Genomic DNA, 24,033 nt, shown 5'->3' on the forward strand with positions numbered 1-24,033 from the left:
ATATTGAATTTTGAGGCTCTAACTAAGTAGATCAAACAGAAGAAAAACGCCCTTCAACTTCACCAAACCACATTTTGCCAAGTATTTTTCTGTAAGTGACGTATTGGTTCATTGCCACCAATCACGAGACGCTAATTTTTCTATTACACCTGGTATACATCTAGAAATGTAAACTTTGTTAATAGGGATGTTCCAAGAGAAAAGATTTTTCAGTTTATTTAAACTTTAAAAATAAAATTTTCTGATCAGAGAAGAAATATTACTAGAGAGGTTTAGCCTTGCAAATCCTTCCACATGCGAATGTGATAAATAAATATAATTACCTAACATGCCAGGAGGAAATGTCCTCGGTGGAGTGTCGAGATGTTTTCCGACCACCGTTTGTGAACATATCCACACATAGTGCTTCCCGCTAATTCCGAGCTCGTCAGCAGCTTCCAGGATATGCTCGGCCTCTTGACGCTCGGCAAAAAGCAGCAGGATTCTAGCTTCACTGTCTGGTAGCTCGTCCATTTCGATTTTGAACTCTTCTGTTGTTTTCCCTTTTAACGTTAAAACATCGATGATGGTAAACCTGTTGAGTAATGATGAATCTAAATTTATTTTCTTCATTTCCAAATAAAAGATATAAAGTGCACGGAAGTACAAAAGGTGTCTCTGTTAGTGGAAATTCCAATTAGCACCTACGTTGTAAACGTCAACGAAATTTCTTGAAAAATATGGAAGTTTGTTAAATCATGTTTTTTTTAAGGTTAATGATTTAAACTTATTGTCTTCGGTGTTTTATTTTCGAGATTAGTTATAATTGAAATTAGTCATGGGTTACCTTGATGAGTGGAATGTATGGCCGATTGTGCTTTGAAATCCTTCTCAAAATGATAATCATGAATGATTCATGAATGAATAAGTATAAACAAAAGGGAAAAACTGATTCAAACCATTAGAAGCTAAAACATTTTATTGTTCTTTTAAATACAGTTAATAGACAACTTTATTATGTAGAAAACTCGCAATGTTTTAATACCCGCCGTAAATATTAACTGACATTATACTAGGCAAATAAGAAAGGAAATGTGAATTTTCCCAGATAAAAACATGGGATGTGATGGAAATGTGAGATCATAATTTCTCATCATACTTTTGTCTTGAATGAATGTTGGGTCATTGAAAGGTAGATGTAGTGCCGATTCTTCCGAATTTTGCTTCCCAGCGAGACTTAACTGGTTATTTTTCCAACGAACATCTTTACACATTTTTTATTCGTGAAGTTGACAAGAACGCAGTCACCAACCTTTGCTTCTGAAATGGTTTTTAACAATATATCTATGAAGTTTCGCTGTTTTCTTCGATTTCTCGACACTCATCTTTTAGGTCTGTAGAAGCAGCTAGAGCTGACTCAGGAGCTTCATCCTTTTCTTCAGTTTCATACCACAATTAAAGTCGATGCAAGAAGATATAGGATTAGAGTCAATTCATTGGGTTACACTTGTTACTGGCACAGGAAAAACTTGAGCAAAATGTAAGATTCTTATTATTCTCACTTTTCCTAAAGAAATATCATTATATTAAAGCGACACATGGAATAATAAGAAAGAATGACCTTGACATCGAGATATCGATGTTAGGCCAATTCGCACCTTTAGAAACTGTCAAAATGGAAAAAGCGCAATACGTAGTAACGTGACAAAAAACCTAATTTCTTCAAATAACATCTTACTGCAACTGTCTATGAGCAGCTAGTGCATGCACCAAATATATTTTCACTCAAAAATAAAGTACGAAAGGAAAATTCTGCCAGGAACTGTTCCTGTTAGCTATAAGGGAATTTCGCATGTTATATCTGGTTCCACTAACTCCAGTGTAGTTTACATGAATTTGCAATGAAATGGTTATTGATTGTTTTTTTTTTATAACAGGTTTTTCTTTTCGAATTTATATTGTAACGATTGTGATTCTTACTTGAAACCATCGTCGTAACTTCGTTGCACCAAATCTCGTAACGCCCTTACGAAATCGTCGTGTCCACCGATGAGTGTCGTGACGATCGAAAACGAATGCCACGAATATCGATGCAAGATACTCAGCATTGCTCTCGCTTGGTGCTCTACGGACGGTGCCAGCTGCAGGATTCGGGGATCCGCAACTTTCTGAAATAAAAAACAAAATGCATTAAGAAATCGTGATATTTTAAAATAATTTTAGTGCATGCCTCAAAACCAGAAACAAAAAGAGCGCCCTTCAATACTGCGCAAATAGATGGAGATGTCGCTCCCCCCCCCCCCACTACTTTTTGTTAAAAGTAGATGGCACCATGATTCGTAGCATGAATGACATATGAGAAATACACGTTCTTTGACACTTTTTCTAATCGGAAGTATGCCTTTAGGACCAACGATTCACCAGTAAAATGTCATATGTGTGTATACAGGGTGTCCTGTGAGTGTTAGCATGGCCTCTATCTCATCAACCGTCCGTGGTAAAATTATGATTTCAATGTAAAAAATGCTCAACAGGCGTTCAAAAATTTTCACACGGCAACTTTATAACAGCAAGTTTGAGCACAGAGGGACCGTATAAAAATTTAGGTGTTTTATTTTTTTTTATATACTGTTTTCATTCTCAAAACTGGTAAAGGGTAATTTTTGAGCGTCTGTTGAGCATTTTTTAAACTGGGATCATACCTCTACGACGGACGGTTGATGAGATAAAGGCCGTGCTAGCACCTACAGGACACTACTACTACTACTACTACGAAACCCCACATGCACCTCGTCCATATTCCCCTACGGAACCTCTAACGAACTGGTGCATGTTCGAATGTGCGTGCACGGGTAGTGAAACCTGACGTATAGATTGTTTCTGTGTAATGCTTGTTACGTGTAGTGCTGCCATCTGTCACCAGTTTTTCTAACTATGAGTGAAGTGTAATGATTTAATGGTTTATAGTTGTAGGCCTGTTGCTGTCTGTGGCGAGACTTTTTAATGGAGAGATCGGCTCGCATTTGCGCCTCGAAGTTCGGAACCACAGGAAACCAACTTTAGCCAACCGAAAACCACTGCGGCGACTAAAGGACACCCTGCATACAGGCACGAGAAAAAAAAAGACGAAAACAACACAACATTTTTAACTAATCGAGTCAAGGAACATAACTAGAATCTATGATATCAAGGGTCCGTAATCTGGCTAACAAACTGCCTCTACTGAACTCAATATACTAATTCAATAATAGTTTATAACAACTGTATCATTAGCCAACTTGATATTAGCCGCCAAAAAAATATTTGTAGTTCCCGAGGAAAAGTTCGAAAGTGTTAGGTTGATTTAATCAAATAACTAGCTAAATAATCAGCTAGCATGCAAAGTAACGCAAGCAGCAATTTAAAGATCAGAATTGCCATATCAGAACTATAATGCTTCGAGTTGGAGATTTTGAAAAGAGCAATTCTTTTGAAGGTTCCGACGCTAAAAATATCAAAGCTTTACAAAATATGGCCTCTAAGGTTCATAAATAAACGCAAAACCATACCAAAATAAGCATTCACGGCAGGAAAAAGTCAAAATAGACATTTTTTTTTACAAAAGTTTGAAATAAGGAAGAAAAAAGGTGTTTTGCTTAAACTTCTGGGCTCTAATAATAAGTTCCTTCAATCATTAGGATGGCATAGCTAACAGCAAGCACCCCTACTTTCTGGTGAACCATTTATACAAATAACGTGCAGACCTCAAATTATATTCACTTCAGTCATTGATATTGCAAGATATTGCTTAGTTGATTAGTTTCTAAAATAAAAAAAAATAAAAAATACAAAAAACTTTTTACCGCACCTCGTCTTTAAAAACTCAATTAGAAAGTTGTTGCCCCGTCTTTCCTGAGCCCAACAAGAAAAAAAATTGCACGTTTCCAAGTGCAATTTTCACTGAGATATTTGAATTCAAACATAAAGAAAAAAGGGAAAAGAACAACATAAACTCATGAACAAAACTACTCATTATGCTGTTCTTTCCCCCCTCGCGATTTTTCAATTCAAATATTTCCACGAATATTATACTTGAAAACATGGAATTTGTTTTTTGCTCTCATGAGAGACAGGGCAAAAACTTTCTAATTGGGTTTCTGAGCATGGAATATTCGTGCTAAGTTAATTTTTTTTATTTATTTTAATAACTATGCAACCCCTTGCAGTATAAATGACTTATAGTCTGAGGTCCACACGTTATTTGTATACTTCTTCTAATTGTAAGTATGCGTCCAAGATCAAAGATTCACCAATAAGTTACGGTGCGTGTAGTTAAATCAACTATCAAATTACGGAAAACGTGATAAGCACGAAAATACTGTGCAATTTTTTTTTTAATACCATTCAAGAATATGTCGCTCCGCCCATTCTCAAGTCAAAACTTCATTCCTTAATGAACTTGCCTTTCAGTTAGTAAAATACGAACACATTCGTACAATTGTAAATATATTCATCGTAATGTCCCAGGCATCGTAACTTCACAATTTCTCTCGAGGAATTTAAAGCTCAATCATTCCTGGAAACAACGGGATGAAGATTCCCTTTCTAATATGTTTATCATATGAAAACGGTAACGTTGTAAACGAACATTTTGCCGTAATTCCGAATTATATTCGTCAAGAATGACGACACACGGTTGATGCAGACATTCCAGACTCACAAATTTTGTGCGATCGCAAGTTTCTTCGGAAAATCTTTCAAATAACTCATATTCGAGACGGTATTTCTCTGGAGATCAATGATTCTTTTGTGCAACCACCGACTACGAACTTCCTTCGCGCACTTCCATAGAAATCAGATAAAAAGGGTTCTCGTGGCCGAAATTAAGTCTTTTCCAGTTAATCAACTGTTCCAGAATGGTTAAGCTTCCTTCAGTACCAGTGATTAATTCTTCCAATTACTACTGCAACACGGAGCTGCTCATTGAATCGCAAGTATCAACGTACAGACAATTACCCTCTCCCGGAGAGAGAGAGAAGAGAGATTCCACATCTCTCTCTCTCCTAGTCTCCCCGGCTCTATCTGTAGTAGCTGATGCTGGTCTATGTGACCCTGAGATCGAAAAATCTCCTGTTCAGGATACTGACCGAAAGGATGAGCGTCATTCGAGGAAGCCATTTTCAATTACCTCTTCATCATCTACACGCTTGGCATTCATCTCAATTTCCTTCTCACTTTATTTGGCCATTCCGCTAATTGTCTCTCCCATTTGGGGAGACATCCCGGCACCGTCTGGATATGGCGTAAATCGCGAGATCAGGATCAGGAAACAGATTAAATTATCCCTGCGTAGGTTGACTAACAACCAAAAACACGTGGCTCACCCATTCATTGCAATATTTTTATCCATCTCTTTCCTATGAGGACCTGCCGCCGTATCACTCGTCATGAAATATAATGCACATGTTCGCTTCCATTAAACAAATGCATTAAGGAATGCAATTCCATATGCAGGGTGTCCCGTAAATTCGTAAATACAGTCGAATCCCGTTTTAAGGAATACCGTTATAACGAAAATCTCGTTTTAACGAATGCTTTTCTAATCCTCCAGATAAGTTTACAAAGGAATAAAATGCAAAACCTTGGAATCCTTTATAACGAAGAGATTTCTCCGGTCTCTTGGAGTTCGTTATAACGGGATTCGGCTGTAGTTTTAAAGTTCATAAAAACGGAAGGTATATTTGAATGAGGTTCCCGTTCGGGATTCTTTTAGTTTTCCAGCATGACTTCTTAACCGCTTATATCCCCTTTGGGGACAGAGTGGGAGTCATGTTTTTTTTGGTGGTGATGGGATTCTTTTAGTACAGAAAAAAAAAGGTTCAAATTCCTGTCGATGGAGGTCTAGTCTGAACCTGAAGACCAGGCAAATCAGTTCGGCAGGTGTGATTGGACCTGTGTGTGTGAGAAACTTCCTTTTTTTCTTCTGTTCCCGAAACGTTCGTAAAGCTTCAGCCGGCGATTCCTGGCTGAGGTACTACTTCACCAACAGTGCTTTATTCACGAATGTTAGCATCACAATCAAAAACATCAATGCCAATGACTGGAAAATTTAGAAATGAACTGTTTAACCGCATACCCAGCATTTTATAGGACTCTGATTTGAATATTTCGAGTTTTTTCGTGCAGTGCTGTTTATCGACAGTAATTCGAACTAGGTTTTTCCCGCACCAAAAAAAAAATCCCCTTTATATATAAGTATATAGGAGAAAGTCTTGTGGAGATACCAATTCTTTCAATTTTTAAGAATTTTTAAACTATTCACGAATTTATGGGACACCCCCATGTTTACTTGTGCATTTAAGGTAAGAGTAATTAATCAATGAATCAAAAATCATAACACGTTGCACATCGATTTCTTCAACTTAAAACATTCATTATTTAACGAACTCCCCACATTCAAATTTAAGCTTTTAAGAGGTTGTTTATGGTATAGTATACATAACGTTAACTATTACACCATATGTTAATAAAATAGGAAAATGACGAGAAATTCACTCCCCCCCCCCCCAAAAAAAAAAATTATTTATTTATTTATTTTGAAAAGAAATACCACGTCATGCATTGATACTAATTTAATCGATATATTGATAAAATTTAATAGTTCCTCTTGCTAATTGCTCGTGACAATATACTTTAATAAAACTATAAAAGTTTATGATTAAAGGACGATCACATGAAGGAGGGAATTCAGATTAAGACGTACAAAAAAAAAATGTATATTCTATATTTAGCCGCTGTGGTGGTCGAGTGGTTATAGTGCCGGACTCGTGATGCGAGGATCCGGGTTCGAACCCCACAGTGGTGGTCGGCTGAAGTTGGTTTTCTGTGGTTCCCAACTTCAAGGCGCAAATGCGAGCCGATCTCCCCGTTAAAAAGTCTCACCACAGAGAGCAACAGTCCTACAACGGTAAATCATTCAACCATAACACTTCACTCATAGTTAGTAAAACTGGGGGCAGATGACAGCACTACACATAACAAGCATTACACAGAAACAAACTTTACGTCAGGTTGCACTACACGTACACGCACATTCCCACATGTACCGATTCGTTGGGGGGTTCCGCGGGGGGGGGGGGTGCATGTGTGGTGTAGCAGTAGTAGGTAGGGGCTCGGGGATCCATGATGTTCTTAAGTCAGCCACCTCGTTGGGCAATTTGCCTGTTGTGGCGTTGTATTTGTATTTGTATATGTTGTGGCTAAACAAAACAATACGATGTACAGTGGAACCTCCCGTAACGGACAATCCCCGTTAACGGACCTCATCCTCTCCCGTCGAATAGGTCTTTAACGTATTTCACTCTCCATTAGCTGATAGTATAATCAAGCACAAACTTTAATTTATTCATTTGTGGTCATAAAATGAAGATTTATCATATTCAACTAAGATTATGTTTTATCCCAGGCTCGTGTTGGTAAATACGATAAATCATCAGTTAATTACCTAATTAGCTGAACATGACTATGGTCCAGGATGGTGAATTCGACTGTTAATGTTGGTTATGTTTGTTGATAACATGTAAATAAAGCCAACATTTCAAGACTGACAATGTTGTTATGAATGTTTTTATCTTCTTTACAAATATTTAAGTTTGATTTAATTTTTTTTTTTTTTTTTTGGCGAAATATGTGAAATGCCAATATCATGCGCGGAGAAAAATAATTAATTAGTTCAAGGAAGAGAAGTAAGGTTATAACTTTTTCCATATTTATCAGACATTAGAATTTTATTTGGGAATTATGCATAATCGCTGGTAAAAGTGCGTATCGATTGGGTGCATAGCCGCCGGTGTATCACTTTTGCACACATACAGTAGCATATAAATTTTAGTATAAAAATGTAAGGAATCGATTGCGACCGAAGAGAAACGTCGTATGAATGTGAAAGTCGTATAATAGAGGTCCAACCCCATAATCGTACCCCCCGCTAGCGGACAAACTTTTTGGTCCCTTTGGTGTCCGTTATCAAGAGGTTCTACTGCATAGGAAATGCACTTGCGTTCCTCAGAAGAAATAATCGTGTGAATTCAGACACGAATAAAAATTTTTGGGTACATGCCTAAATTCTCCATGAAAAAGGACAGTTTTGTCCACTACTATGACATATCTGGTGAAGACATCCAGTATAAGCTTGGTATGACATGATTGTGTCTGACAGTGTTCGCTCTAACTTCAGCTCTTCTAGAGAACAGATTGTCAGAAACAATTTAACCCCCCTCCCCTCTCCAAAATGTTTTTCTTTCAGTATTCCTCTACTCATCTCGAACCAATCCAGTACTTACACCGCCAAGCTAGACCGTTCCATCTGCAACTAGGAGGAAACATCTACTACAGACCTACCATCATTTGATCACTTTTGTTGCACCATGGCCATTTTCTGAACACGAAGGATAATTAGACCGGGACCTACAATTTATTGCTGATTCCAAACGGCAACACATTCGACATTTTGATTTTTTTAATACTCACCGAGAGATTAGTGAGTTAACCCCTCAGTGTGGGACTCCATGCTGTCGCAATCTTTTCCTGCAGTCACGTCACCGTTTATATTGCATCCCCGCGTCCGTATAGTTTCTGACAAGAACTAACCGGGTATGAAACTCGCGACACCTGTAGACATCCTTTGGAACTTAAGTCGAATATCTCATCGGCCTGGGCTACTGTACCCCACTATTTTCGTGCTAAAGATGCACAATGTTTGCATCATGAAGGCGAACCCCCTAAATTTTTACCCCTAAAGCATATTATGTGTTGGATGTTTTTGAGCATCTTGCTGAACGTATTTGTCATTTCCAGAGGCCGCCTCTGAAATGATACATGAATTCTGAATTTTCACGCCGCACTTTCAAAAATTTCTATTCGTATCTGAATTGCTGAGGTGGCTTTTAAACGAATACAACGGCTTCCTATAATTTTGACTTTCTTCTCTTTCTTTCAAACCGAGCACAAATATCATCTAACGCCATGGACAACTGAATACCAAAACGAGTTGTGGGAGAAGTGTGTAAGTGCACCTAACAGTTTGAGTGCGTATTCAGTGCTGCGACTGAAGTTTTTCGCGTCCTGTTTTTAAAAACTAAGAGTGGAGTGAAATGATTGAATATTTGTGCCGTGATAGGTCTGTTGCTCTCTGTGGCGAAAGTTTCAACAGGGAGATCGGCATGCATTCATGTCTAGAAATTGGGAACCACAGTAAACCAACTTTTTGCCGACTACCACTGTGGGTCGGGTTCAAACCCGGGTCTTCGTGGTGTATGTATTCTCTGTATTTTCGGCACCAAGTTTCGTCATGTATATGCCATATTTTCATATGCTTCCTGTAATTCTGCCACAGTTCTTAATTCACTGCACTTGTATAGCGTTTTGCCCTTTATCATGTAACACATTATATTTTGCACGTTTATATTTCTTTGCATCTATTTGTTACATGCATAGAGCTTTTCTACATGCCATTTTTTCCTCGTCGTATTCTGCATCCCCCTACTGGCGTATAATATTCTTTCGTCATTTGTGCATTTGTGTCTCTTTTGTAATTGTTGCATATAGTACTGTATATATAAATGTCTATAGTTTTTCCGCGGGACTCCTTCAAAGCCTGCTGGTGACGTGCGAATCTCTGTAAGCACTTGCCCAATGTAACTAACATATGTGTCATTTCAGAGCCCGCCGCTGAAATGATACATTCGTACTGAATTTTAGTTCTCAATTTAGGGTCTTTTAAAAGTTTATTTTGAAGAAAAATAATTTTCGATAGGATTATACATGTGAATCGAAATATCGACAATTTTTATTGAAAAACGGGGCAACAACGCCTTCTATACATTTAGATTTCATTACTGATTGGATTTTCACTGTGGATTATACGTTTCTGCCGACTATATCATAATATTTTTTCTCAAATTAGCGGAATTTTCACTCGAAGATTATATACAGGCGGGAAAATAAGGTATGTATGAAGGTCATAATTATTCGTGTTTGGTTTTTTGAAGTGCTGCCATCTACTTTCCTTACTGAAAATGAAAGTGGCAGATGCTTGAACTTTCGTGTTTATGTAAATATTGTATGGAGAGAACTCTCTTTGAAACCGTCAAGTAAATTTTTCTTTGCGGAGTGGCTTCATACTCGCTTTTTGAAGTGCAAGTCCTCGACATTTGTTCAGAAATCAGAGATGTTTCTGGCTTCCTATGTAATGATAGCGTATCTATTCTTACACACGCTATGTAATAATAGCGTGTGTATAAGAATAGATACGCTATCTTAACCTGAGACTGATCCAACGTGATCCTTATAGCTCAAAAACTGAAAATTTCCAAAACTTTTTTGGCGATTCCTCACTTAAATTGACGGAATCTGAAGCGTCGGGAACATATATCTGAAATCTAAGAAATGTTCTTGTAACTTTTTCTCCGTATATTTTTTTGAGCGAAGAAATATTCGAGCTCATATTTTCACGGAAATTCTCCGAGAATCATAACTAGTGAATGATTTATGCTTTATTTATTTTATTTTATTTTTTAAATAAAAAATATCTACGCCTTGAAAAAATATGGAGAAAAACTGCATAAGGTATAAAATAAGGGTAGAAAAAAATAGGGGTATATGATTGAAAGGATTCTCAGGGAAAAGAAAATAACTATCATATTTCAGGATTTCAGACGTTCATAACGATTCTTATTTGAAATTGTTTTTAGGTTTTCGTTCTTCTTATGTAGTTTATTTTTTGTAGTCACGTATATGCGTCCATTATGAAACCATGGCATGGATTAATTAGTCATAACAATGAAAATTGAGATTCTTGCAGAAATATCGAAGCCGATATGATCAGCGTTTCTCAACCTATGATCCGCGGACTAGAGGTGGTCCGCGAAGATGGCATAGGTTAGTGGTGGGCAAAGTACGGCCCGCTAAGGCGTTCCATCCATCCCACCAACGGTGTTCCGGTAGAAAAACGTCAATACGCTCACAACATATCTCTTTCATAAAAATAAAACGGGTAATAGAAAATCGGGATCCATAAGGTATATCACAAATTATCGCCAAACAAACCTGTCAAATGCAAGTTAAGTTGTAGGAAAAAAATTTCAAAAGGAAGTAAATTTTCCAATTAAAGCCACAAAAAAAATTGTCAAAGGCAAGTAAAGTTGCTACCACTGTTGCTACCTACTATCAACAATTTTAGCTACCACTAAAATTGTTGAAAAAAGACGAAATGGGTGAAATTTTACAATTTACCAAACAAAACGTATATGTTTGACAAATACGTGAGGTGAATGTGTTTATATGACTATAATATCAGTTATGATATAAATTATATTATCATTATGAGTAGGTCATGAAAAAACAATCTTAATCCTTGCTTTCAAAAGAACAAGTAAACCTTATTGAAAATATGAGAAAAAAAATAAGAGGGAAACATTTTTTATAAATAAATTGGGACGCTCAAAATGTTCCGTAAAATACGGGTCATACGGTCACCCTATACATAAAAGTTTCCGGCCCGCGAACTACAGAAATACCTCATATCTTGCCCGTGGACATAAAAGTTAGCGCACCACTGGCTTAGGTGGTCCGCAGGCAGATTTGATAAAATTATTCATCCGCTGTAATTGATATTAGTAATATCCATACGGATTCAAATAAAATTATACCTTAATACTTAGGTTTTGACATACATCATCGAGGAGAAAGCAGGAAATTGCTATTTTAAGTGTGGAATATCACTAAATTTTGCCAAAAATTTCAATTTATTACTTTGAATACAATTAGCTAATTACTGCTAAAATTGCTCAAGGGTGTGGAAATTAAGGGGGCAGGTACAAATCACAGTTATCTGCAAATTTTATCATCAACAAAAATGTACAATGCCTCAAAAAAAAAAAATTCGAATGATTTGATAACCATATTTCATTGAGAAAAACTGGGATCCTGAATAATAATCCGTAAATACGAGCTATTGCCAATTGCATAAAAAAAATTGCAAAATTAGGCAAAATCACCGATCTTCGTTAAGAAAGCTTAAAAATTGCGGGAAAAACCTGACAAATATGTAAATATTTCTTTTTGGTGAATTATATTTTTACCCATTTCGACGTGCAGTAGTTTTCTATTTCCCGTCATTCGCGATTTTTCAGAAGTTTTAGTGATATTTGGCAATTTTTTTTTCTTTTGTCAATTATTTTTTTATGGCTGCCATTGGCAACTTTATTTACCTTTGACTACTTTCTTTTGACTAATTTTCTGGTTGTAATTGGCAACTTAGCATCTATTTGACAATTTTTTTTAGAAGTAACTGGCAGTGTCCCGTATGGATCTTAATTCCCATATTTTTTATCAAGGATATATAGTCATGCTAGGTATTTATCGTGTGGTATGTATTAATACTTTTCTACCGCGACATCTTCTGTGGACCGGATGGAGTACCTTAATGGGCCGCACTTGGCCCGCAGGCCGGAGGTTGTGCACCTCCTGATGTAAAGGATTATTCAAAAGCCTAAAAAAAAAGAGTTGTAAATTAGTACTTCCTGAAATGATGAGCGTACCTTAATGAGAAAAAAAAAAACTACAGATACTCATGGAATTCCATCGCTATTTTTATTAACTAAAGAAAATTCATATAAATACTGTAACTGTCGTAAACAGGTAAAGCTGTATCTGTCGATAAGCCGTTCCATTACTAATTTGATGGGAACTGTATTATTTTTTAAGGGCCGCATATTCCCTTGCTATTTTTATTGTTTTCTAGTTTTAGTTTCTCAAATTTACAACGTAGTATTTTTTCTAGGGTGACTGTACTTATAATTGGCATACATGGTTGTCTAAGGGCATATTAATGCATGTCTACCAACCAGTGGCGATAGATTTATATGTCGACAGGGTTGAGCATCATTGTGACGTTGCCGCAGCTGTATTAAGACCCATTCCATGTCACCTCTAGTTTACCACAGAACACCCCCCCCCCCCCTCTACGGCCACTCCTCTATTACAGAAAATAATAATTTCTTCTGTATAATAAATTTATGCATTCCAAAGCCGTGTTTATCGTGTTTACCCCTCTTTTACGGACGGATTTTTTTTTTGTCCAACGGGTGTCCACAGAAGAGGAGTTTTACTGTATGTGCAATAATTGCCATAAAATATGAATTATTCAACTGATTTGTTGGTGATTTCTTAGTATCCTTAGGCAAAATTTATCTACTCTTCCATGAATATGAATTTGTTAATAGCAATTTATTATGAACAAGCATTGATGAGTCAAAATGGAAAAGTGAATAGTAAAATTGAAACAGCATTCGTTTTGCATGCACCCAGTTTTGTATACGCTTCACTTCCTGCATCGATGACCATATCGCTGTCCAGTGCATTCTAACGCATTTATAATGTCTCTTCGCAGGCAGAACATAGTGAAACCATCAACACGATATTTACATAACACAGAATTCTGGCATCTGCCACTCTCTATTCCGATATGGTAGACAGCGGTCTTTTCGAACACAAAACACGCATTGTATCTGGAATCATGAATACGGTATGCTAGAGCCATCACCCTCACGCGTGCGCGCGCATGCACACACACAAACGTTTATGGCAAGCGTTGATTAATTAGAAATTCCCCCCAGCGTTTACGAACTGCATGTATGGTTTAGTAATACTAGTGACGCGTGTGTGTGTCAGGCAATTTTGAAATCAATCAGGTTTCTTTCCCAGAAAAAAACGTGTTATTTCATGTGGTTTTTCTATGCTTATTTCTTTGTCGTACGTAAATCAATCGATTGAATTGGATTTTTCAAATATTTCTCATCCCTGTATAATGTTTAGGAGAGACATAAATGCATTTCACTTATGATAATCAATCATATATAGCTGTCCCGCCCCTATAGGCATACAGCGGATCACTTATGATAATCATTCTTTCATGCCGCACTTAAATATAATATTCTCTTGAACGGGATAGGTATTAAAATTTGTCTTTTTTTGCGAAAATAGATCGGATATAGCCCTTTCAGACCCTACGCGCGCGCACACACTCAAATGTTATATCTTTTCTCACTGTAGAATTTTTTTTTTCTTAAAGGGAGACAGTTTTCAGTTAGATGCATGATGAATATGAACTTTTCGGGGCCTTCATCAGAGGGTAGCACTTAAAGTTGAACTACTTTCAGGAGGGATGGGGGTTGAGATGGCTTCCAGGACAAAGTGCTTCAGGGAAAAGTGGGGATTATTACATAAAATTTGGAAATAAAATTCTGAAAAAAATTTTAAGTGTACATGAATATACCCTGCATCATTTAAAAAGTGAGTGACTAAAAAGTGAGAAAAGAATTATTTTTTCAAAAAAATGAAAATTTGCTCACATTTAAACTGCAAAAATATTTTGAAAATTCCAAACGTTGAATGCTCGGGTCAGGAAGGGATAGATAGCCTTTGATTGGCATAAAACTGTACATTAACATGTAAATATAAGAGGCAAAAACGCAACCAAATATCTCAACTGGGATTATAGCTCCGATTTGAGCCTCAAAAGCATCGCTTAATGAATTCGACACTCATCGAAAACACAAGGAAACGGGAGAGGGGGGGGTGGTTTAATGTGATTCTTCACGGGTTATCATAAAAAAGTTTTCGACACATCATAAGGGTGCCCCTTAACTGCCACTTAATCTTTTTCAAAACGTCTAAAATATATGCTCATCCATGCATACACACACACTTCGATCGGCACCAGGAAAGCACTACACACTGCGCTTTAACAGGGTCATTATTTACGTCCTTTTTTAAGGACCGGTGTTTCTTCGACCACACGTAAAGATAAAACAAAAAAAAACCACGCTAAGAATAAGTACTCCCGCTTCTCTTTTGACTGCTATTAAAATCCTCCGCAGTATCGCGGGAATCGTTAATCAATGAGTTGAAAGCTTTCCTGTGTAGCTTTAATAAAAGACGCTTCTGCGAGTTAACGATAACAGCAAGATACAGTTTTACGCAATAACTCAATCGCAGCTCAACACTCCCACCTCCTATTCGAAAATCCCAGAAGAGAGAGAGAGAGAGAGGGCACATATGTACCTAATGGTCGAGTTATAGCATCTCAAAACGACGTTTACTACCAAAAACGTACCTTACATGTGTGTGTCGCAAGAGCCAGACAGACGCATTTACCATGAAATACAAACCTCCCTCCATCCTTCTCCGCATTATAAATTCCGTACGTTTCGTGCCATAATCGCAGATTTGAAGCCACCCCACTTTTAGTGAGTCATATTTCGGTGCTTTGAATAAACTTTCGATACGAAATTGTTGCCGCGATTCGGTATATTGAGATGAGGATTACGTATTTTCTCCCCGAATTCCAAACGTACCCCCACTGGCGTCGAAATTGTAAGTCATCCACTTGGGAATCGCATTATATTCCGAATCAAACGCTTGCTCTCGATATTTCTCGGAATCTCCGCTTAAACTCGATCTGCCACATATTGAATACTCGAATTTTAAATGTTTGATGAGAGAAGTTCTAAAACTTTGGGAGTTCAGTTTGTCATTATAAACTTTAAAACGCGGCAATCCCACTGTATCAAAGTCTGAAGCTTGCGTTAAAAATCCGGAATTAAAGATTTAAGACTGTTCTCTTTCTTGCAGAGAGATACGAGCGAGACAACATGTGTGCGCAATTTTTAATGATTGATCAAAGTACCGACACGAGGCAGAACCGTGAGGATTTTTAGGCTTGCCAAACGTCCCGTATATACGAGATTAACCTTAATCCGTGGAGGGGATGTGTTACATGTTTATTCATGAATAATTAGTGGGGTTCAGCCTCCTTCCCTCAGAAAATTGTGGAGGAGGGGGAACTCTTCCTAGATAAGGGGTAGCCAACCCTTTTCCACAGCAGGGACTATTTTTGATGCGCGTGCTACACTTTGAATTTTAATAGACCATAAGACATATCCATTTTTACGGGATGTTATCATATCTTCTACCCACACAAGAAATGTTTTGGCGTTGTTTTTATATAAAAATTTTCGTTTTGCCACTTTCATTTGGAATCGAAAATTTGGTTACCGGAATGCAAACCATGTACGTTTGATCATTTTTGTCGCACCACGGTCATTTTCAGCACACGAGGGCTAATTAGAGGAGGGGGGGGGGGCACAATTTATTGCCGATTCCGAACACGGCAGTTTTTTTCTATACTCACCGAGAGGTTAATGCGTTGACTCCTCGTGTGGGACTCCCTCTGCGGTAGCAATCTTTTTTTCTGTGGTCATGTCGCCGTTTCTGATGTACCCCCTGCGTCAAGAAACTTTCTGACAAGGACGAGCCGGGTATGGAACTCGCGACACCTCGAAACATCTTTTAATAGTATTTTAGTCGAGTATCTTACCGACCTGGGCTACTATGCTCAATCGCATACGGTGTATGTCTTGCGTACACTATGTAAAACATAAGCATCGGAACCTGAAGTGTTAGGGCACTAAGCCCTCCAATATACTTCAGTAAGGTTTTTCTAAATGGCCAAAAAATAATAATAGGAACAAAATTTCCCCCTTAACTTTCTAACTCAGTAATTTATCGTGAGAAGCATCGCATCGTTAAATGTAAAAAGTTGCTGCCATCTATCGAATAAAAACAAAACCTACCTATTATAATTATTTAAAACTAGATGTTGATTTCATATAAACCAGTGCATATATCATGCAGATAATATATAGTATATTAAGCATGATACTATATAACTTTTTATTTTTTTATTTTATGTATTGATGTAAACTTTATGCACAAAAGATCAATTATATTTTTATTTATTATTTTATGTTTTACAACATATTGTAATTTTTGAGTGTAGCATATTTTGGGCGTAGGTCGATTGCGCCGGAGATAAACCTTTTATGATAAGATATAGGTCGATTTCCAGACTCGGCGCAATCGAATTGTTGGGGGAATACATTGTAAGTCGAAACGGGGCTCGGTCGATTGCGCCGAGTCTGGAAATCGGGGTTAGCGCAATCGACCTATAAACGGTTATCTTCGGCACAATCGACCTACACCCGTCGAAACACTCTTATTTTCGGCGCAATCGACCGAGCCCCCATATTTTTCTGTCCGAAAAAAATGGCGCCAGAATTTTTTTTCTTTTTTAAAAGGTGCTTTCTATTATACCCTATTAAAGTCATATGCAGTCCCCCATAAGGTACTAACGTTTTTAATTCGGTATAGATGTAATAGAGAGGCTATCAGTTTAGCATACACAGCGAGGACTCTCGTTCCACCATTCAAGATTTCAAAATGTGCTGTTAATTGCATTACTTTATGTTACTTTTGCTTGTCAAAGGCAAGTGAACTTGCCATTTGCAGTCAAAAAAATTGTCAAATGCTAGTAACGTTTTCATTTACAGCCGAAAAAAAACTTCCAAAGGCAAGTAAAGTTGTCAACTATCGCTAAAATTGCTGGAAATCACCAATCGTGTAAAATGATGGGCACCGCAAGTCAAAATGTAATTCAACAAACAAACGTAGATGTTTGACTTATATATGAGATAATATATTCACATTTGGCGGTATCCCGTAAATTACGGATCATATGGTCACCCTCTGTATGAAGTTTCTTTCCGGGGATCGGCAGAAACGCAACATATCTATACCGCGGATTAAAAGGATATGCATCCCTAATGATGGAGATTCAAATTACAGACATACTGCAAATTTAGCCAATCCACACACACTCAAGTTGAGAATTTCATGAACTGCCCTCGTTGAGTCACTGGAATGTTTTTATTAGGAAAACAAACGTGCACTATTTACTTAGGTTTTGTATTCACTTAGATTCCATTCTCGGGACTTCATCTTATTATAGTGGTCGTTCTATTCAATTTTGTCGGATAGACACCTATAGGAAAAAATATCCATGATAAAAAAAAATGATTCGGAGGGTAGAAGAGGTCATCCACGACTCGACCTCGAACGAAGTGAATCTGCTGATTCCGCAGGTCATTTTCGTATCACTCGGTCAACGATAAACAGAAACGACAACCAAAGTGGAGAGAAACATACTGTAGTATAAGAAATGGTTTTTTGGTGTTTTTATTATTATTATTTTTGCCATCTTGCAAAACTAATGGAATGGAAAGAGCTGAAAGCTTTCTTCATTTTTTTTTCCTTATTACTTATCTTATCTCGTGAATCATCTGCACCGACATAAGAGATAGATGTTCCATTTATGACAGAAATGCACCGAACTCGATCAATTTCTATAAAAACGTGTATGAGAAAGTGGTTTTTTGCTGGTTACTGATTTGTTGATACAACGAAACATTCTTCAGCTTAAGGCGATACTGAGAAGAGTTTTTCTAGTTCGATATTTCAGGGAAATACATTATTATTGATGAAAATTATTTTCATTGGAATACGAGATGATGAGCAAATGTAACCAGCTGAGTATGTTTGTTTTGTATTAAATGCTATCGATATATATTGATATTTTTTATGCAGGACTTATACAGCAAAGCTCTAAGCCAGGGGCCTTCAACCTTTCAGACACGGGGGAACAAATCGAATCTTCCCTCGAAGAACGCGGGCCACCAACTCGTGTCGTTCAGAGAATGAACTCAAGAACTTTGCCACTGGACTTATCCCGTTACCGAGATCTCTTCCAGAAAAGCTTCGTGGCAGAGTCAACTCGTGTGGACAAAAACAATTGAAGAATTTTCTTTAATTCTACAATTGTTGCTTTTGTTAATTGTAAATTTTGATTACAGTAAAACCTCTCTTTTGCGGTCAGCGGCGGGACGAAAAAAAATTCGTCCGTAAAAGAGGAGCGAACCGTTAATCAGCGGTCTGACATGTATACAGAGGGCGTCCATAATTAAAAGACCCTATTTTTAAATATCCTACAGGCAATACCGGTCATCAGAAAAGTGTGAAATTTTGTGGAGGAAAGAGCTACAGGTCCAGTGACATGTTCGATCATCGGGAAGCGATATGCATTGCTGTTGCAGAACCAAATTGTTCCGGTTCTGCAAACACGTCACTGCCTTGCAGACACAATCTTTATGCAAGACGGAACTCAACACATAGCAGTGTGTGTTAAGAATGTTCTTGAAACACATTTTACAGAAGAACGTGCCATCAGCCGGCCTTCATGCGATTTTTCGCTTTGGGGCATTTGAACCGTCTGGTAAGTCGTGACAATTCAAGAACTTCATGCTGCGTGCTGAACATTTCCCCCACACACACTTCGGTCATTGTGGAACATGCCATCTTACGAATTCACATGGTATCTGAAAATGATGGCCATGATGTGGAACATGTTTCGTTGCATTTACAATTGTAAAAGTGTTTAAAAATTGTTAAAGTTGCAAACGTTTGCCTAAATGTGTCATTTCTTAATAAAACGCCCTCTGGTGACGACATGTACAACTGACCCCCCCCCCTCGGAAAAAAATTCGTATCACTTCATGAAGTCCTCCACAAAATTTCAATTTTCTGGTGACTGTTATAGCCTGTAGGGTCTTTTAATTAGGACACCCTGTACTTTTATTATACAACTGTTTACTTTACGAATTTGTTTTCCCTCTAAAATATGCTGATTTTTGGGGGTTGGCTTATTATGTGGTTTTCAGTTTATTGTGGTTATGGTAGCCCTGAAGTGAGAGGGTCGACTCATACACGAGTATATATGGTACCTTCTTATGAGTTTATAAGCATTGAACTTTTTTTTAAATACTATATTAAATTTTTTTTTGTCAAAAAAAATTAATAGCCACTGTGGTGGTCGAGTGGTTATAGTGACGGACTCGCGATACGAGGATCCGGGTTCGAACCCCACAGTGGTGGTCGGCTGAAGTTGGTTTTCTGTGGTTTCCAACTTCAAGGCGCAAATGCGAGCCGATCTCCCCGTTAAAAAGTCTCGCCACAGAGAGCAACAGCCCTACAACGATAAATCATTCAATCATAACACTTCACTCATAGTTAGAAAAAAACTGGTGGCAGATGGCAGCACGACACATAACAAGCATTACACAGGAACAAACTTCACGTCAGGTTTCACTGCACGTACACGCATATTCCCGCATGTACCGATTCGTTGGGGGGTTCCGCGGGGGGTTGTGGGCGGGGTGCATGTGTGGTGTAGCAGTAGTAGGTAGGGCTCGTAGGTAGGGTAAAAAAGGGCTCGGGGATCCATGATGTTCTTAAGTCAGCCACCTCGTTGGGCAATTTGCCTGTTGTGGCGTTGTATTTGTATTTGTATTAAGAGGGGATTATTATTTCGCCGTAAAATATGGGTAACCACATCTGAGGAGGGTGACTTTTAAGATGGGTTTTACTGTAGTTCTGAAATCATGTTTTCTGACTAATGCCGAAAAAGGTTTTGATTAATTGCTGATTAAATTAATTAATTTTGAGATTAATTTCAATCTGAAATCACATTAAATCATTCTGTAATTATTTATTTCTGCAATTCTGAAATTATTTTATTTCTCTCTATGTGTATCTAGGAATAATTTCTTTCAATAATTTTATACACAATTATTATTTTATTGATTGTAAAAAAGTAATTCTTATCAGAGAGAGCCAGAAATTAACAAAACTATTTCTCTCTTTTACTGATTTATAAGTTATTTTTTCACTAATTTTGAAATTAGTTTTTTTACAAAAATTCAGAAATTATTTCTTTCAGTAATTCTGAGTTTTCATCAGTTTGTCCCGGAATTGTTTCCTTTTCATCAGTTCCGAGATTATTTCTTCCATTACATCTACAATTAATCGTTTCTCGAAGTGTTCAACCATTTTCTGAAAATGACCGGAGGGCAACGACAAAGAGCTCCAAGGACCAAATGTAGCCCGCAGGCGATGCGTTGAAATTCCCTGCTTTCAGCCAACGCTGTTTGATGTTAAATGAAATTTCGAAATCAAATGGCATTTAAGAAATTATATCTCAGAAATACAGGGTGTCCCATAAATTAGTTTATGGAAAAAAACAGTAATGTATTAAAAGTAGTTTAAAAATTCATAAAAATGAAGGAATCGGTATATCCGAATGCGTTCTGCAAAAGCTAGGGGGTCATTCAAGTATTACGTCAGCATCGATGGGGAGGGGGGTTTCCGATTTGCTGACTTTTGATGACAAGCGGGGAGGGAGGGGGATTGGATGATGCTTACGTCATCAACCACCCTTTATAAAAATATGAAATAATCTTAATGACATCTTACTCGCTGCACCAAAAACGAGAAAAACTTTCGATAGTTTGTGGGCACACACACCTGAACTAACATTCTCCCTATTGATAAGTCCTCTACAGAGCCACTTTAGTGATCTATAAATGTTTCACTTATTCAAGTGCTCTGAAATTATGCCACGCCTCACTCCAGTCATCCGTAATTATGCCGTGGATCACTTAAGTGATCTGGGAATGTGCCACGGGTAAAAACACAAAAAATTCATTGCCTCACAGAAAAGTGTCATAATATGGATAACCTAATTTAAAACATTTTTTTCAATTGGAAATTTTGTCTACTACCAACGGTTGGAAAGGCCTGGATGGAGACTTTCGGGACACTTGTTGGTATTATCACAATCATCACAATATAATTTTCAAAATTACGAGAAATTATTTTATTCAGGATTTTGTTAAAAATTATACAAATACAAATACAACGCCGCAACAGGCAAAATGCCCAACGAGGTGGCTGAGAAAAGGATACCAATAAAAATATGGATGTCATATATTTCAAAAATATAGCAACCCAATTAAAAATGCAATTAACAAAAATTGTAAACAATATATACACATGATAAAATATTATACAATGCCTATAAAGAATACTTATGGTTGTCTTATTCTAAGTATTCCAATGCAATTCATAAATTGTTTCATTCTCGAGCTGTTAAATATTTCCCTTCCCCCTCTATCTATTATGGAAAAAAGGTGAAATTAAATTAGTAGAAAAGTAGTAGTATAAAATTAATTCAGTTCATTCTAAGATGAAGAGAAAACTGGACATTTAAATATATATAGATAGCTATGACTAAAAAATAGGGGCCCTGTGGTCTCTTTGCATAAATGGATGTAAATGTAATATTAATCATTATATTTTGTAATATAATGATTAATATTATGTAATATTACACGTATTATGTAATATTAATCAAATTAGGTGTTAATATTGTTTTGGTCTGACTCTGTGTACAGCAGGGGGGTCTTCAACCTTTCAGACATTCCGGGCCAAATAAAACTTTCCACGAAGCCCGAAGGCCACCGAGTAATACCGTGGTGTTCTCGTTTTATTAAACAGGGTTCTCCAAATTTATTGAACACTTTTATTCACTCCGAATTCATTTATTTCGTGACTTGAACTTTTTATTTATTTTCAAATAATTTTCTTCCATTATTTATTTTCAAATAATTTTCTTTCATTATTTATTTTCAAATAATTTTCTTTCATTATTTATTTTCAAATAATTTTCTTTCATTATTTATTTTCAAATAATTTTCTTTCATTATTTATTTTCAAATAATTTTCTTTCATTATTTATTTTCAAATAATTTTCTTTTATTATTCAATTAATTCTTTTAACCGATTATTTCTTTTATTAAATATGAAATTCGCCGGATAATTCTGAAATAATTTTTCATTAGTTTTGAATTTTCATTAATTATGAAATTTCTTTCAAAAGTTCGTAATTTTTCCATGAAAATTATTACTTTTAACAATTCTGAAATTACTCTCAATATTTCTGCCTGCAATTGTTTCTTTCAGTAATTTTGTAACTATTTTTCCATTAATTATAAGGTCTCATAAATTTTGAAATTATTGCTTTTTTTCAATAATTTATTCTAAAATTAGTTTTTTTTAAATATAATCCTAAAATTATTATTACTTTGCATTGTTCCAAAATTATTTATTCCATTAAGGTGTTTTTCATCATTTATTTAAGTTCTGTAGCTGCGTATACTTCTTAGATGCCAAATTTGGCCTCTCGAAATATGTAGCTTATACATAAAATCATACGCCTCAAAAACTGTTTTGTCTCCGAGTCCCCCAAATCCGTTATGACAGCCTTTTTAATGTATCACATGCACAGCCTTACTAACTACTTTACTATTACTTAACCTTTCAAGTGTCTCACGGTTCTAAATACAAAGAAGTACAGATTTCCACCTCTTTAACGAATTTTCTTTTGTATTCATTCGTTTTTCTATGCGAAATCGAATGAATAGCTATTTTCTAAAATTGAAAATAGCTATTTTCTAAAAACGGTCGATGGGCCACAGACAAAAGCTCGGAGGGCCACATTTGGTCCGCGGGGCATGGCATGTGTTGAAGAAACCCCTGGTGTACAGCATAACTGTGTATACGTCGTATTATATTTTATATCAGCTACACAAAAAATTAAGATGGCGATAAATGAGCTGTTGACGATTCGTATTTGGATTCGGATTGAATTTCTTTAAGACATGAATAAAACATAATGATGGAAGAAAACAACGAATCCGTAGCCAAATCCACGTCGAAAATTCCAGAGAAAATGAGACTCTAACCAATCACAAGTCTCAGATTCTTCGTTGTTGTTATGCCTTATACGCGAGAAAAAAAAGCCGACCTCCATAAATCAAAAATATGCATAAATTCCCAGCACTTTTTCCCCCCTCTCCTTCTTTAAGATGATTGTTTTCGTTTCTTAGAGGCGAGATTTATGCAAACTGCATTCGCGCTATCTTATAACAAAAAAATTCCACGAATTTAATAGAAGAAGAAGTGGAAAATTCGAATGTATATTATGCATACGAATATCTGTATATACATTTGCCTCCAGTGGAATTACATGCAGTTGTGCTTTCTATATTCATGAGGTAAAGCTAAAACATGAGTCTGCGGTATGTGTCAGCGAGCATTGCATCCTATGTAAATGAGATTGGATTTATGTTGTTGTTTTTTTTGTTTAGCGAGAATTGAAGGGAGGGTCAGTTTGCGAGACTATTTGAGGAAACCCCCCTTCTAAAATTCTTATTCTTGTGAATA

The 24,033-nt window shown here is 36.7% G+C and overlaps 1 protein-coding gene across 1 annotated transcript in view; it reads right to left on the minus strand.

Annotated features, from left to right (window-relative positions):
- The window catches only part of LOC149082556 (glutamate receptor ionotropic, NMDA 2B-like), a 226,025-nt gene that overhangs the window by 80,656 nt on the left and 121,336 nt on the right, over positions 1-24,033 (minus strand). Inside the window, exons 3-4 of the mRNA XM_089235799.1 lie at positions 1,960-2,147; positions 324-574 (exon numbers count right to left, since the gene is read on the minus strand). Of these exons, the coding sequence (XP_089091925.1) occupies positions 324-574; positions 1,960-2,147 (439 nt within the window). The remainder of the gene's footprint in view (positions 1-323; positions 575-1,959; positions 2,148-24,033) is intronic.

This window comes from Pholcus phalangioides, unplaced genomic scaffold (genome assembly GCF_987345545.1).
Source record: "Pholcus phalangioides strain wild (caught in Gottingen) unplaced genomic scaffold, Ppha-v1.0 ptg000009l_1, whole genome shotgun sequence".
Classification (NCBI taxonomy): Eukaryota; Metazoa; Arthropoda; class Arachnida; order Araneae; family Pholcidae; genus Pholcus; species Pholcus phalangioides.